The 15,281-nt window shown below is 42.9% G+C and overlaps 3 protein-coding genes across 3 annotated transcripts; 1 reads left to right on the top strand and 2 right to left on the bottom strand.

Annotated features, from left to right (window-relative positions):
• Positions 1–4: 4 nt before the first annotated feature.
• Positions 5–10,603, bottom strand: sart3 (spliceosome associated factor 3, U4/U6 recycling protein). Its single transcript, XM_006784259.3, has 19 exons — positions 10,169–10,603; positions 8,711–8,837; positions 8,515–8,619; positions 8,246–8,430; positions 7,880–7,985; positions 7,390–7,514; positions 7,137–7,292; positions 6,870–7,008; positions 5,803–5,910; positions 5,617–5,694; positions 5,472–5,530; positions 5,073–5,182; positions 3,285–3,397; positions 3,101–3,177; positions 2,840–3,011; positions 2,286–2,746; positions 1,975–2,127; positions 1,672–1,859; positions 5–1,552 (listed from the first exon to the last, which is right to left on the bottom strand). Exons 1-19 carry the CDS (start codon positions 10,367–10,369, stop codon positions 1,366–1,368), a joined length of 2,850 nt encoding a protein of 949 aa, XP_006784322.2. The 5' UTR covers positions 10,370–10,603; the 3' UTR covers positions 5–1,365.
• On the top strand, positions 10,533–13,187 carry iscua (iron-sulfur cluster assembly enzyme a). The gene is made up of 5 exons (XM_006784260.3): positions 10,533–10,691; positions 10,857–10,970; positions 11,051–11,161; positions 11,271–11,349; positions 12,606–13,187. Exons 1-5 carry the CDS (start codon positions 10,590–10,592, stop codon positions 12,692–12,694), a joined length of 495 nt encoding a protein of 164 aa, XP_006784323.2. The 5' UTR covers positions 10,533–10,589; the 3' UTR covers positions 12,695–13,187.
• A 28-nt stretch (positions 13,188–13,215) lies between these two features.
• On the bottom strand, positions 13,216–14,568 carry si:ch211-191d15.2 (uncharacterized). The gene has a single exon (XM_035904911.2). The coding sequence runs from the start codon at positions 14,566–14,568 to the stop codon at positions 13,216–13,218; it is 1,353 nt and encodes a 450-aa protein (XP_035760804.2).
• Positions 14,569–15,281: the final 713 nt, after the last annotated feature.

Genomic DNA, 15,281 nt, shown 5'->3' with positions numbered 1-15,281 from the left:
AAAAAAAAAAAACATGTTTACTGAGTATCATGTACACAAACAGAATTTTATTAATGTGTAAAACAAGACAAGTGGACAGCTGATCGACCCCCTGAAACATGGGATTACTGAAATGGGAACTGCATAGATTCTGACCATCCTCTTTTGTTTTTCCAGAGAGTGACGTCGACTCTAAAGAAAACCAAACCGCGCTTATAAAAACAGCTCGAGTTTATATTCACACTTTTTTTTCTTTTTTTTTTACAACCCTAGACTAATGGGTGTCTTCTTTCAATATTAAGTGTTAGTGCTGCAAGTGGCTCTTTTTTACTAAATAATCTGCTGTGGTAATTTTCGCTAAGGGTTAACATCAAATAATCTGAAAGCCAATTAAAAATTTGCCAATGTAGACAAAACTAATGACTGAAAACTGTCTTGAAGGACAAAACCTTTCTTCTTTCTGAGTGATAAGACTACAGGCTCGCGAAGCCAGGTGTTTCCTGCCATCAAAGCACTTCAGAATTGCCAGCTTCCTGCTTATGTGCACCCTCTTCAATTTCAGGCAGGTACCCTTCGTTCCTCTTTAAACGTGACTGACGTTCTCCACCTGAACAGACGGGCCAGGCATGGAAACAAATAAAAATATAAGCAGGGTTACTTAAAACAGATTTGTGCAGGACAGCAGCTTTCACACTGTCCTAAAAGGTCATGTTTTTTTGTTGACGGTAGCTTTAGAGGTCTCTATAGCATAATAATACTGGACATTAGTAGTTGACGGTGACTCAGTGATGATGTTACATAAAAAATAATGAGTCAGCTGTACTAGAAGGTCAAGAAATAAAACTATTTCGGCTCCTTAAAAACATCTGGAGAGTGTCTTGTCATCACTAGCACATCCAACATTATGTACACACACAGACTATATTACACCACGTCCAAACTTTTGCATATACCTATTTAAAACAACATTCACAAGTTTGGCTGTTTTGAATATTTAAAAAAATACTCTCCCATATGCTTCTGTTAAAATCCCTTACAGTGCACAACAACAACAACAACAAAAGAGAAAAACAAAAAGAGGAAACTTTGCAACAATTTTAGATACAGTATATTTACACACAAATATGATACACTTTTAATAAAACATCCTGGCTGCCATCTTCAAAACACACCCACCAAAAACAATCCGAAACGCTCTTTGAAAAGGGCTCGTGATGGGGATTTAAGGCAACCTCGCAGAACGGATGGTGAGAGCATGACCGGGATTAAAGGGACATCAGGTAACCGGTTACAAAAAAGAAAAAAAAATTAATCAAGGACATCCATTTGTAAGGACACAAGATGGCTTTCAGTGTGAAGGCGGTCGTCACGCTCTTGCCTGTCTTCTCACATGTTGAGGAGCATCTTGGCAAAGTCTGAATTTGACAACTGCTTCGGCTCTCCGGCTGCATTTCCTGCTGCGCTGGCTGGCTCTCCGTCCGCAGCGCTCCCGTTCTCCACTTTGCCGGCGGGCGCGGATTGTCGGTGTAGCGAACGAGGGAGCATGGAGAGCTGGGTGCGTCCTTTCCCTCTCCTGGAAAAAAAAAGGAAAACAGTTGAATTTGTTTCCTGTCTTTATTACCAATATAGATCTGGGAATCAGGGAAGAGCAAATGCAAACTTTTTGTGGGAGAAACATTTTGGGAAACTTACGCTCCGTACACCTGGCGAGGCATCACGTCTCCCGTGGGCCTGCTCGACCCAGGCTTATCTATCGTGTTTCTGCGAGGAGGGTTGCTTATAGCAACAGAGATTTTGTTGCCCTCCACTTCTATGCCGTCCATTTTCAGCACTGCCTGAGAGGCCTGGGTTTCATCTGCAAACTCAACATATGCCAGACCCTGCAGAGCCACACAACATAAGAGGGTTAACAAACCAACAACTTCGCCCTGCGTGTGGGTCGAAGGCAGCGATCACTAGCTCGATCATCTCACCGCTGTGCTATTTATTCCTCACCTTGGGTTTTCCTGAGCGATACGTGACCAAACGAACTTCTTTGACGGTGCCGTGATTTTTGCAGATTTCCGCCAGCTGCTCCTTAGTGCACGAGAACGGCAGTCCAGAGATGAAAATTTTGTGTTTCTCCATCATCGTGTTGTATTTAAACACCTACAAGGACATAAGCGTGAAGATATCACTTTGCACTGCATGCTCCAATCATGTTAGCCAAGCGGGATGAAAAACTAATTGAATTGATGAATAGTGCTTCACAATATTTGATGAGGCGTCTAAGTTCAACACAAATGCAGGAACTGAGCCACGCTTACCTTAAAGTCAGGATTTTTGTTTTTGTCGACACAGGGTGACACAAACACGGGCCTGCCCTCCACGTCCCGTCGGTCCAGCTTCAGGGCTTCAGGAACTGACACTGGGGATTCAAACTGTATATAACCGTAGCCTCTGAAGCTTCCTTTACCAGTAAAGATCGGGCGAATCTGCTTGATTGGACCACAGGTCTCAAACAGCGTCCTGAGTTTCGCCTCTGGCTCCTCAAGGGTGTACGCCAGATTGCTGACGAACACGCTGCTGTTGTCATTTCGAAGCTCCGGGTTGTCTTCGTTCTGCCTGTGGGCAGATGGAGCTGCTGCTGCTGCTCCTTGTGGGGCTTTTTTAGTAGCAGGCGGAGCAGGCTTATATCCAGGGGGCGTGGCCTTTCCAAAGAGTCCAGTCTCTGTCTCCATGTACTCATCTGTGGGTTGGTCAGCGTTTCCTCTGTGCCTTTTAGGACCTTGTTATGTCACAGAGAAACAAAAAGTTAGAATCACACTTAGTTTTGACTAAAAAAAAATAATTAGTCCATCAGCTAAGGAGTCTATTTCACCTGCGTCCTCATTCCATTCATCTTGATAATCGTCCTGTTCTGCTTTCCTCTTCTCCCCAGCTCGTGTTCCCTTCTGGACCTTCTTCTGAGCCTTCTTTTCTACCTTGGCTTTCCGCCGCTGCTCAGCTCTCTCGTCCTCTTGCCGAGCCAGGTTGGCTTCTTTCTCAGCTGCCTAACAGATGGTCAGAACATGGTAACATTAGCCAAAGGCAGCCAAACGATGCACCTGGCCGGTGCAGTACTGCTGACAAGAGCTCCTACCTTCGCTCGCTGTTCATTAATCCTGTTCAGCCGGGTCTCTGTCTTCTGCACGGCGAAGTCCCAGTCCTCCAGAGAACCTGTAGGTGGGAACGTGTAGTATAAAGCCACACTGTGTCAAATTCTCCCTTTTCTTAAAATTAATGATTTATAATTAATTTATAATAATTTTTAGTTTGAGGCTCACCTTCCACTCTCTCAAAGGTGAGCAGGACTTCACATACATGCTCCGGGTAGTCTGAGGTGCACTGAACTGCTCTGTGGAGAGCTTTTCGACAGTGAATCGAGTCCCCGTATGACCTGAAGATTAAAAAAAAGCAAAAACCATCAAGCACACCCATTTTTTTAGTTAGAAAGTTTTTCCCAGTCAGGCATGTCCCGTTTAACTCGCACACTGAAAATTCCAATTACACTGACATGTACTGCATGTGTGTACTGTGAGTGTGCAGTCAACATGTTGACTGTGAAACAATGTGCAGTCAAATACATTTGGACAAACTGCCGGTAAATTCACTGCTTTCCATTCAAGAAAAGACAAACCCGTGAATGCATTTATTTATTTTACAGTATTGTCCAAAAGTCTTGAGCCACCTTCTTAATATTTTGCTCAGAAATTGAGAAATAGGCGCAGCAATTTAATAAAACAATAAAACAACTTGACAGCCTCACATCCACTGAGACCATTTCGGATAAGGCTTCAGTAAACAGTAGATGAGCCAGATCTCTCAGGTCTTTGCTGCATTCGTTCCTACGTCTTCGTGACGTGACTTTCAGATACTGTTCATCTGCTCTGCATAGTTTTTTTTAAGCCCGAAACTTTTTCTGTTGTCATCCACTTGTCCAGTTTCATTGTTTTTTTAAGGGCACACGTGTTGAGATATGCCAAGTTCTAGCTTGTTGGAAATCACCTTGTTTGTCTGTGCAAAATTCTTACTTTGTAACTTTCAAATTGTGTTATATTTGGTTCTTTTCATAGATTGAAATAATGCTTCAACAACAAAAAGACATTCTTCTGAATATGGTCAGCTAAATGTTCTGGACTGAAAATGAGCGAGAAAGCAGCCAATGTCCAATAGTGATGGGATTTCCGGCTCTTTTTAGAGAACCGGCTCTTTCGGCTCTGAACCGGCTCTTCAGGTCGTTTTGTTGCTTTAATTAATTTATTATTAACAATAATATAAAATTATGCGCAAAAGGAATTACTAGTGTTTAAAAAAAACCCTGTGGTTTTATTTATATATATTTATATATAAATATATACAGTGGCCCCTAGAGACAAAGCACGTCCAAACTACAAAACACATTTCTAGCTTTAACTGAACTTCCAAAACAGAGCAACTTAGATCACTTAAATTACACAATTGAAAGCATATGTGTATTGTTTGTGTATTTATACACAAGCACTCATATATATTCAAATAATTAAAAAAAAAAAAAAAAGGTAATTTACCTGTTACTACCACACACCAAATACGGTCGTTGGTACTTGCTGGCTTGTGTAGCCACTAGGTAACAAAAGCTCAACACTGCGCCCAAGCATCCTGGAGCAATTCTGTTGTGTTTTGTAGATGTTTTGGAGTTTGTACGTGCTTTGTCTCGAGGGGCCACCGTAAATATACTTTTATTTATTCACTCCACATAAAATGTAATAAAGTGAGAGAAGGAAAAAAACCCCACGACTCCCAATAAGGAGCCGGCTCGCGTCATTCACTTCAAAGAGTCGGCTCTAAGAGCCGTTTCATTCGCGACCGACACATCACTAATGTCCAAAGAGAGTCTTTGAAAGACCTTCAGGAAACCCGGAGACTGCTTTACAAATGACTACAAGAAAGTCTGTCTCCTTGGTAGCAATATATAAAGAAATGAGTGGTGGGCTTGAGACCTTTGCACAACAATGTAGGGTGTATATATTGTATAATGCACTACTTAGAAGTAAATGAAGAAGAGACAAAGACAAAGTCACAGACTCACAAACCTTTCCAGGTTGTAGTACTCGAGCCACATGTTGGCATACTTGGCGTTTCCTTTTGTCATGATGCTGTCCCACAGTTCTCTGGCCTTCTGCATGTTCTTGCAGTGAAGCGCCTGACAAGGAAAAGGAAATACATCTTTATCTCCACCTCCATCATTTACAAAGAGGGTAAAGGTGATTTTTACAAGTGATTCTACTGTGACTCAAACATGTCTTTAGGAAACTGTGGAGCTATATTAATTCTTTATTTAAGACCTAATTTAAATAAAGAAGCTTACTTCTTTTGTTACATGATTTGACCTGGCTCATTCTACTGTGCTAACTGATTTACTCGCCACAATTCAACAACACTACTACACACTGCACGCTCCTGAAAACGGTTGTCATAGTAACACCGCTTACCTCTATCCGTGCCCAGATCTGCATGATGATACAAGAAGGATCGCCACTTTCACCAAACCCTATAGTGACAAAGGAAGGTGAATAATGTGAAAACTAAACCAGGACAAGAAGACAGCAAAAATAGATGTCGGTGCCGTCTGCTTACGCTCTTCGACATCGTGTTTCATGTAGTCCAGAGATCGAGAGAAGGCTGCTCGTAACTCCTCTAACTCTTTGCTTGACTCTGCAAAAAAAAGAAAACACAAGGTAACACATCATCAAATAAATTATTTGAGTTGTGTTTTGTTTTTTTCTGACATACAAAATGTTCATGACACAAAACCGCTCTCACCTTTACTGAAATCCACGCGTCTCCTCAAGTAGTCGAGGTACGCCTGCCAAATTTCCACGTAATCGGTAGCCTGAATGAAGCCTGCATTTAGTGCCTTCTCAAAGACGTCTGCGTGGAAGACAAAAGAGAATAATACATAACACACATCAGACGACAACATTTCTCCATATGGTCGTTAGTATTTTCAATAAATTCGAGGTGGTTTTAAAATGAATGAAAGACAAGCACACATCTTTCATTATCTTTTATAATGCTAATGATTTAATATCAAGGTAAAATTCAGGATGTGTTTGGTTTCATCTATTGCCTGTTTTATGACTCTTTATGGGCTACAGTGGTAGACATTAACCATAAAAGTCATAATAAATCAGATTAGGGTAGTCAGGTTTTTTTCAGAAAACAAAGAAATAACTATAATGCAAGTTAAAAAAAATATTTCCCCATCTCACATTGTAAATATGCTGTACTTTTCAGGGAGCCGGCCATATTATGGACTAATTCTCCCTTTTTGTCATCACATTTAATATAAATGTGATGAGGACTGGTCTCCCTTAGCAACTTCCAAGAAAAAATAAACACAAAAATGTGCAGGCCTACGTGATCTTATAATGATGGAGCCAAGTCCATCCAATCATTTTTTTAAACTCTTACATACTTGGAAGTCAAGCAAGGTTAAGAAAGGTTACATTTTTCCACATTTCATTAGTCATACAGCTCAATCTTTTTAAACTCGAACATAGTTTGTTTTATTCTGTTTTGTGGTTTCATTATTACTAAGTTAATATTCATCCTGTGTTAGTAATTGCTTCCACAAATACTTGTAAATTCTTTTTATAATAAATGAAATAAACAAAATAATCACTTATAATGAGAACAATTATCAGTTTGTCTCTAAAACCAATGCACATCCATTCAGAATGAACGCAAATTAAATTCCACTGAAAAATCATATCAATCTTTTTCAGTCGTATTTGTTATGAAGAAAAAAAAGGAGTTCAAATAGTTTCAATATTGAAAGCAGCGGGCGCTCTTGTGCGAACAGCTTCGAGCTGTGCTCGTGTTCTTACCTGACACGGTCTGATGGTCGGCTCCGTGCCTCTCCAGAGCAAGCAGGTAGCTCTTCCACAGTCCCATGGTCCAGGGGCAGTTCCTGACTGCACGTTCATGAGTGGAGAGAACCAAGTCTTTGAACTTCAGCTGACGATCCTGACGATCACAGAAAGAAAAAGAGTTAAAAATGGTTAAAACAGTCTGAAAAAAGAACGAGATGAACAGCAAGGTTTTATACATTAGACGGGGTGTGTGTGTGTGTATGTGTGTGACCAACAACTCACGAGGTATGTGGTGTATTTGGCCCACATGTCTGGCACCAGGCAGTTCTCTGACAGAGCACGCTCAAAGGTTATCTGGATCCGTGCTGGGTCGCCCTCCTTTAGTTCAAAGTCGATGTAGGCCTGATATTCTGCTAACTTGGGAGTTTCTGCTACCATCTGCAGCAAAACAACAGCAGCGTTCACAAAAACGATCAACATCATTTAAAAACATTACAGAGAACGAATGGGCATCATATTTAGCAAAGTGCATTACCAGTCCCTCCTCAAACGGTTTGCACTTCTCCATCTGCTGCACAGCTTTCTTGTACTGATGCATAACCGTCTCAGGGACGCCATGTTCGGACCACTCCTCATATTCTGCGTAGGTGCCTTCCATGTCTACAAAGCAGCAGAGCAGAGAGCAGAGAGTTATCACAGATTTTACATTTACATCACACCGTCGATAGTCATTTTTCAGTTTATGTTCTACTTTATCTGTTGCTTCATTTAAATTTAGAGATTCAAATGTTTCAGAAACGGCACGGCTCTCCATTCAGAGAAAAACAACACGATACCAAACCATCCGGTTACCTCTCCAGTAAACTAATGAGGAGTGCACTCGTCACTCTGACACGTTAATTTTATCCTAAAAGCCAGCGTCATCATTTTCTTTAAACTGGGTAATTTTGGACATATGGCTCTCGCAACAGGAATCTGTCTCATTTTACAGCAACCAGTCTGGCCAGAAGACACGTCATGCTTACCCATTAAGGGAATGGCCAACTGTCGGCGAAACAGTGTATGGATTCGCTCGAGCTGGGTCTTCAGCATCTCTTGTTCCTCACGGCTGGGAATCCTGCCAGGGGGAGGCTGAGAGGAAAGCCAGCAGAGAACATCGGTGTTAAAGCACAAGCCATTTGGTTAAACATGGAAAGAATTCAAGTCAGCAATCTGAACTGAAGAAGTGTTATATTTGACATCATTAACATGGAAATGAAATTATTTTCACTAGCTTTTGATTTCTAAGACAATGGTTGAAACAATATGGCATATGTACACAATCAATACAAAAACACAAATATAGCTTATGTGTGAATGATGAACTCTGTCCTAGTGACGGGCGCACAAACCTGCACTGTGGACAGGATGGCGTTCTCAAACTCTCTGTACGCCTCCCACACCATCTGTCCCTTGGTCATGTGAAGCCCCACTGCTGTCACCGCCCTCTCAAAGATGGATCTCACCCTGTCGATTCCGCCTGGTGAGCCCATACCGCCGATCGAGTACTGTGCGTACTCAAGCCAGATATCGGGGCCTGTGTGTGTGAAGTTAAATGTTAGGATTGTGTAATTACTAATCATCAGGCCGGAAGGTGGTGGCGATGGTGTTGCGCACTCACAGATATAGTCTTTAACAGCTCTCTCAAACAGCTCATATACTTTCTCTCGGTTTGGCTCCTCCTCAGTCAGACGGATTTCATCCTTGAGCCAATCCAGCCAGATCTCTGGGGGATTAAACAAAACAAGGTTTCAGTTGTAAATAATGCAGAGCCGCTTATTCCTCCAACCCCAGAAGCATGTTAGCCGTGCACCGACCTTCAGTGAGAGGGAAAAGCTCACTCATCTTCTGCCTCGCCTTTCGCAGGCGGAAAAGTTCCCCCTCTTGCTTGAGCAGCTTGATAAGATCCACATGGCAGTTGTAGTCGAAAGCGTTGATGGACAGCTGAGGAGTTACACAAAGATGAAGAAGAAATGAGATATGTGACAATGCACTTCAGGGGTTTTGTAGGCACAAAATCATAATCGGTTGGCATGTAAAATCTACTTTAAGCTGTTCTTGCATTCACAAGAGGTCGCCACAGCAGGTAGCTCCGCATATTTGATTTGGCCGAATTTTTACCCTTCATGACGCAACCTCTCCCAGGATCGCACCAGGGATCTTTTGATTCTTAGGTGAACACATAAAACAGCTACAATTGGTTTGCATGTAGGAAAAGTGTGTCACCTTATTTAACATATCTCTATGAATTTAAAAATATTTTATGAAGCTTGTTGGCAGGCCAAGATCTCTTTGGTGAAAATACAAATCTGTTACATGCAGAAAAATCCCTGCACCCTGCACACAGTGTATCCTAAATAATCCATGCTTTCTTTTATGTGTTTACCTCTAATTTATTACCGCCACAAAAGAAAATACAGTTCACTTATAATTCATCTAATGAACTATGAGAGTTCTCTTTAAAGAGTAATAGCATTGTTTTTGTTGTTCTTTATTATTAACAGCTGCAAGACTACAAACTAAAAAACTAAACCCAATCCTTCATGAGAGCATGTGTTTATATTTTGTTGAGTTGTTGGTTGAAAACTCAGGTAGTTTCGTGGGTTGTAGTTTGATCTGTTGGACTTTTGTGCTACATCAGTGAGACTGAATATTTAAAACATATCTCTGTATATAGCACACTACAGTCAGCAGTACCACACACTGATGCTCGCAGAGGGACTCGTATACAGTCATGCAGTTGGATCTATATTTGAGTGTATTTGTAGGTTGCAGGAGAGCTACACCTACCACACAGTCAACTCAGCGCAACACCAGCGACGCTGCAGAAGCACTCTCCGTACTTAAGACTACAGCAGATTCAATGTTATGCGAAGGGGTCAAACCCACTGATCACGTGACGCCCATTAAAGTTAGCACAGCGTGTACTGTTTTTGTTTGTACTGTACTTTCTTTCTAACACACTGTTTTTAAATGATGTTGATTGCGAGACTGAGACTGCAACAAAAAAAGGCGCGTGTGAATACGAGGCACGCGAACTATTAGCCTCGCACATTAGCAAGGCAGCTAATCACGACAGCTATATAAATGACGTGGTTGTATATTTAGATGTTTTGGTTAACGAGAGCTACCAACGCCACGTATATTTTCTGCCTTTACTCTACCATGTCATGACGGAGGAGTTCACAGCTTTAATGCTGCCAGCCCGATTGTGGCTGCCCGTGTTTACCACCCATTCATTCTCATTAGCCTCTCGGCTAACGCTGGCTAATTACCTGCTCCTCAAGTCGCTGGATCTCGGCTTCATTTTCTTTCTCGTCCTCCGACGAATCGTCCTCCTCGTCTTCGTCTGAATTTTCCACTCCCATGCCTTCCTCCTCTTCTTCGTCCGATTCCATCTCCCTCTCCTCCATCCCTGCATCTTCCTCCTCCATATCTTGCAACTGCGTTTGCTCTGCGTTGCTTGACGCTGCCATGTTGGAAAGGCTATCTGCCTGGTAACAGCCTGCTAGCAGCCAGCAGGACGACGAGAGGCGGAGCCCGTCAACACGGGTCACCGTCTAACCCCGCCCGTGGCCGCTAGTAGGCGCTCTCTGGTTGTGTAAAACCTTCTTCTCTTATTTGTTTGTCAACACAAGCCGTTCGTGCTTCCTCGTGTTCACTCGTTGATTTCCGTTCGCAGTTGGTGCTGGAAACATGGCGAACGTCTGCCTACGAAGCTCCTCGTCCTTGCTGCTGTTTTTCAGCAGGAGGATTTTCAAACCGGAGCTGAGCGCTGCCTGCTTGTACCACAAAAAGGTAACCGAGTGAAAATGCGTCCAAACCCTCTGACGTCACCTTACTTAGATAGAGTTAGCTGACATTTTTTGTTGTTGTCACTGGTAACACTGCCCTGTCTGTCAGCTGCTCCACCAACAGATCAGAGATATATATATTTTCTGATAAGTGTGACCTCTCCCTAAGGTTGTGGACCACTATGAAAACCCGAGAAACGTGGGCTCCCTGGACAAAAACTCCAAAAATGTGGGGACTGGATTGGTGGGTGCACCGGCATGCGGCGATGTTATGAAACTTCAGGTAAGCTGGAAGCCAGCAGCAGAAACCAATGTATTGTCATGTCTTTGAAATTCCGATGTTTGACTCTGTGCTGTTTGCAGATCCAAGTGGATGAAAATGGAAAGATCGTCGATGCAAAGTTCAAAACATTTGGCTGCGGATCGGCCATTGCTTCCAGTTCTCTAGCGACAGAGTGGGTGAAGGGGAAGTCGGTATGTTAAAATACCAAACAAAGTACAGGCAACCAAAAAATGGACCCTAAAAGTGCTGTTTTCTCCGCTTTATTGTAAAGGATCTCATGAATCTGCTTTTACCCTGCAGGTTGACGATGCTCTGAAGATCAAAAACACAGACATTGCCAAAGAACTCTGCCTTCCTCCAGTCAAGCTTCACTGCTCAAGTAAGTTCACAGTCGTTATTAACACCTCTTAAGACATGGGTGTCAGAATATATATCATATATCAAATATAAAGTCTGGGGGGCAGAATCGACCCAGCAAAAACCTCAGACCGGCCCACTGGAAGACTTTGGAAAATGTGAATTGTATTTTCATTTCAAGTTTTGTAGCTTTTCCTAATAGAAGGATCTCCACTGTGGCCATTCATACTAAACCAAAGTATTTTAGGTCAGTTAATAAAAAGAGACAGTAATTTCTTACCATTTAAGCACAAAGGGTCATGCTGACCGATTTCTTTAATTCAATATGGCAGCATTTCCTAATCGTGTAGAAAACCTGAGAAATATGATTCAAACTGGGTTTTTTTTTCTTACATTAAGCTATCTCAGGGATTAAATATGTAGTTAAACAGCTTTACAACAAAAAAAGGGAGTTTCCCTGGTCCAGCCCACTTAAGATCAAAATGTGTTGTTAAGTGTCCAAAATAGCTTCAGGACCATGCACACCATTCCCCCCCCCCCCCCCCCCCCCCAAACAAATTCTTTCTCTTTCTCTGTTTGAAAGCACATACATTTATACTTTCAGATCAGGTGTTACATGTGCAATAAATATATCTATCAACAGTATGGGCTCTCTCTGGGTACTCTGGTTTCCTTCCACAGTCCAAACACACGTTACAGTTGTGGTCAGATGTTTACATTCACTCATCATTGGCATGAATCTCATGGTAATTTGGGGCTTTTAATGGTTTCTTTGAACTGTTGTATTTCCGGGGTGGAATGATTGTACAGGATACATCTTTAATGGCTTGATGAGTTCATAGCAGGCTTAACCAATTCCCTCTCATCTAAGGGTGACAGTTTGGGTCTTCTTCCAGACTTTGACAAAAACACAGTTACCAGACCCCGTGTGTATACTTTTAACCCTGTTTGTGAATCAGAGAAAGTCCATTATAAATTCAGAAGAATAGTTCAAAGAAATCATTAAAAGTCCCCTAATACTATGTCAGTCCTCCCCACGATAAGTGTAAACTTCTGACCACATCTATAGGTTAACTGATGATGGTGTCTTAGCCATGCAACAGATTGGCAACCTCTTCATGGTGTAACCCGTCTCTATGGAAGATTGAATGAATGACTGTATTAATCACACCTACATAATGATTATATGAAATCAAATCACCCAGTTATCATGAACTGAATGCTTTTTGTTTTCCAAATTATGCTCATAGTGTCTCTAAAATCTTCTGTTTTTTTCAGTGCTTGCAGAAGATGCCATAAAAGCAGCACTGTCAGACTACCGGCTAAAGCAACAGGACAAGGAGGAACATGTTAATGCCAGCAATTAATGTTTTATTCACTGACTATATTAATAGATTTATGCTATTGTTGGATATTGTGCCTCTCCTAGTGCCAGAGCAGTGCAGACGGGTCGCTGTAATCACATCACACCGGATCTTGCATCCGTTGGGGAATTCTCCACAGGTGTGGGATCAGTCTCTTGAGTTTAAGCCAAGGGTCACATATTGTTCAAGTGTTAATAGCGTTTATGGATTCTTTGCTTTTATCACACAATCAGAATCGCTTAATTAACAATGGGTTCATGGTGAAGCTTAACACTTTAATACACAGAGCATTAAAGACATTCTTAATGAAGCAGGGATGTGGGTTTGTATTTTTATTTTTTTGGCTTTGAGGCTCTTTCTGGCTCACTTGTGAGACAATGTAGGTCCCAGATGAAAGACTTGGTATGAGAATGTCAACAGTTAAAGTTTACATACAAAAAAAAGTTCAGAAAATTTGTATGAGGTGCTTTGCTTACTGTGAATAAACAGATTAAAAGACTTCAGTGTCTGTGTGTGTGTAAATGTCATCCTGCTGATCCTGAATCAGCAGGAGCCACCCTCTGCTGACGCACGAGCACCTTTTTCAGCACGAGCAGCACTGCCAGCATTACGAGAGCCACTAACACACACAGCACAACGAGCAGAGAGACTATCGCTGCAGAGGCCTGCTGAGTGAATGGCTGTGGGACGAGAGTGGGCACGAGTGCATCTCTATGTGTGGATAGCAAGAACTGTGTCCCCTCAGCAGGGGTTATGTTACTCTGAGGGTATCGAGCTGTAATGTTGTCTCTGCACCTCTGTTCCTCCTCAGGGAGAGAAGTAGTAGTCTTTAATTGGAAGGGGCTGTTATTTAGGGATAAACACTCCTCATAGGTAAGAGTCTCTAAAGAGTAGTGCAAGACACGCGTCTTGGAAGAGTCTTGATTACTGTTTGGAGCTTTGGAAAGCAGTCCATTAGTGGCTAGTTTTGATATTTTCTCTGCTGGCTGCACTGTTAGTATCCTCGCCTGTGCAAAGCTGAGGTCACGTTCGTGTGTCCTGTCATTTGGCTTCAGGACACGAGGACAGATGGCCACGACAGAGAGATTCAGAAGCAGACGGTGGGCGAGATGATCAGGCTCTGTGCACACAATGTCTGTGGCCATCTTAAGCCTACCGCTCAGCAGCCAGCGGTACAGATACAGAATGTCACACTCGCACACCCACAGGTTGTTGGTGAGGTCCACAGATCTGAGACGTGGCAGGCTGTCAAAGGCGCTCTCTGGGACTGACCGCAGGCAGTTGCTGTTGATCTTCAGGACCTGCAGGTTGACCAGGGCAGACAGTGAGCGCAGGTCCAAGGCAGAAATGCAGTTTTCTGAAAGATCTAAGTGGGTCAGTGATGGTGGAAGACTCATGGGGAGACTGGTAAGCCTGTTCCCCTTCAGCGTCAGGACCTGCAGCTTGTGGAGACCCTGAAGTGCCCCGGGCTGGATGGCACGAATACGGTTGTCCTCTAAGTCCAGGTGAGTGAGGTTTCCCAGCTGCCTCAGGACACCTGAGGTGATGTAAGTAATGCGGTTTTCTTGCAGCTGCAGGGACTCCAGGCTGGGAGGCAGGCCACGAGGGAAGCGGGCTAGCAGATTGTGACTGAGGCTGAGCTCCTGGAGGCCGGAGAAGGGCCAGAGCTGGTGGTCCACATTACAGAGCTGGTTTCTGGCCACAGATAGAGCTGAGGTACTAAGAGGAACCGAGCGAGGGAGTGACCTCAGGCCTAGTGACTCACACAGAACCAGAAATCCTGGGCAGCAGCACCCAGTAGGACAGGGAGACACTGCAAGGCAGGCTAGAGGACAGATGCAGAGAGCCAGCAGGACACCACATCTGCACCAAAGCATGACTCACTGCAAGAATAATGCAGGAAAGATGAGAAGTTAGATGAATTTAGAGGATATGGTTCTTCTAAAAGTTCTATAAAGGAAGAGGTATAATGTCATAATATGGCTTTATTAAAGGTTAATAAGCAGCTGAAAGATCCCTGGTTTGATCCAGGAAGGACAGACAAATTCCACTGGGGCTGCATCAGGAAGTGCATCTGACATAGAAACTCTGCCAAAACAAACACGTGGAGCCACCTGCTGTGGTAATCCCGTGTGGATAAGGAAACAGCCAAAAGCAGCTTTATTAAAGGTTAATGAACCATTCATTAATACCAGTACTCCACCAGCACACTCTGGTACATATAATGACCTTATGGAAAAGAGCTGCAGAGTGTAAAACCCATTCATGGAATTGCCAAAACTATTTATAAAGCCACTTCTTACATCTTAAAACCCCATGACAAGGTGTGACTTGTTATAAAGTGATGCCAAAGAGTTAAAGCTGCCTCACTTACCATTCTTCTTTCTGTGTATTATCTGCTCCTCCAAAGAGACAGGCAGGGGTGCTTTCCCATGCTCCCTACGTGATCGACTGTCCCTCTAAAGATAACCGACGTTGCTGATAATTCCAGGCAGATGCTCATCAAAGTTTAATGACAGCCTTAAGGAGCTCTATTACCTGTTCTTTATCATCTTCTCCATCTGAACTGACCAAGAAGTCCTTTTGTTTG

The sequence above is a fragment of the Neolamprologus brichardi genome, chromosome 12, assembly GCF_056152115.1.
Source record: "Neolamprologus brichardi isolate AB-2024 chromosome 12, ASM5615211v1, whole genome shotgun sequence".
Taxonomy (NCBI): domain Eukaryota; kingdom Metazoa; phylum Chordata; class Actinopteri; order Cichliformes; family Cichlidae; genus Neolamprologus; species Neolamprologus brichardi.
This window is presented reverse-complemented; position numbering and strand designations above follow the sequence as displayed.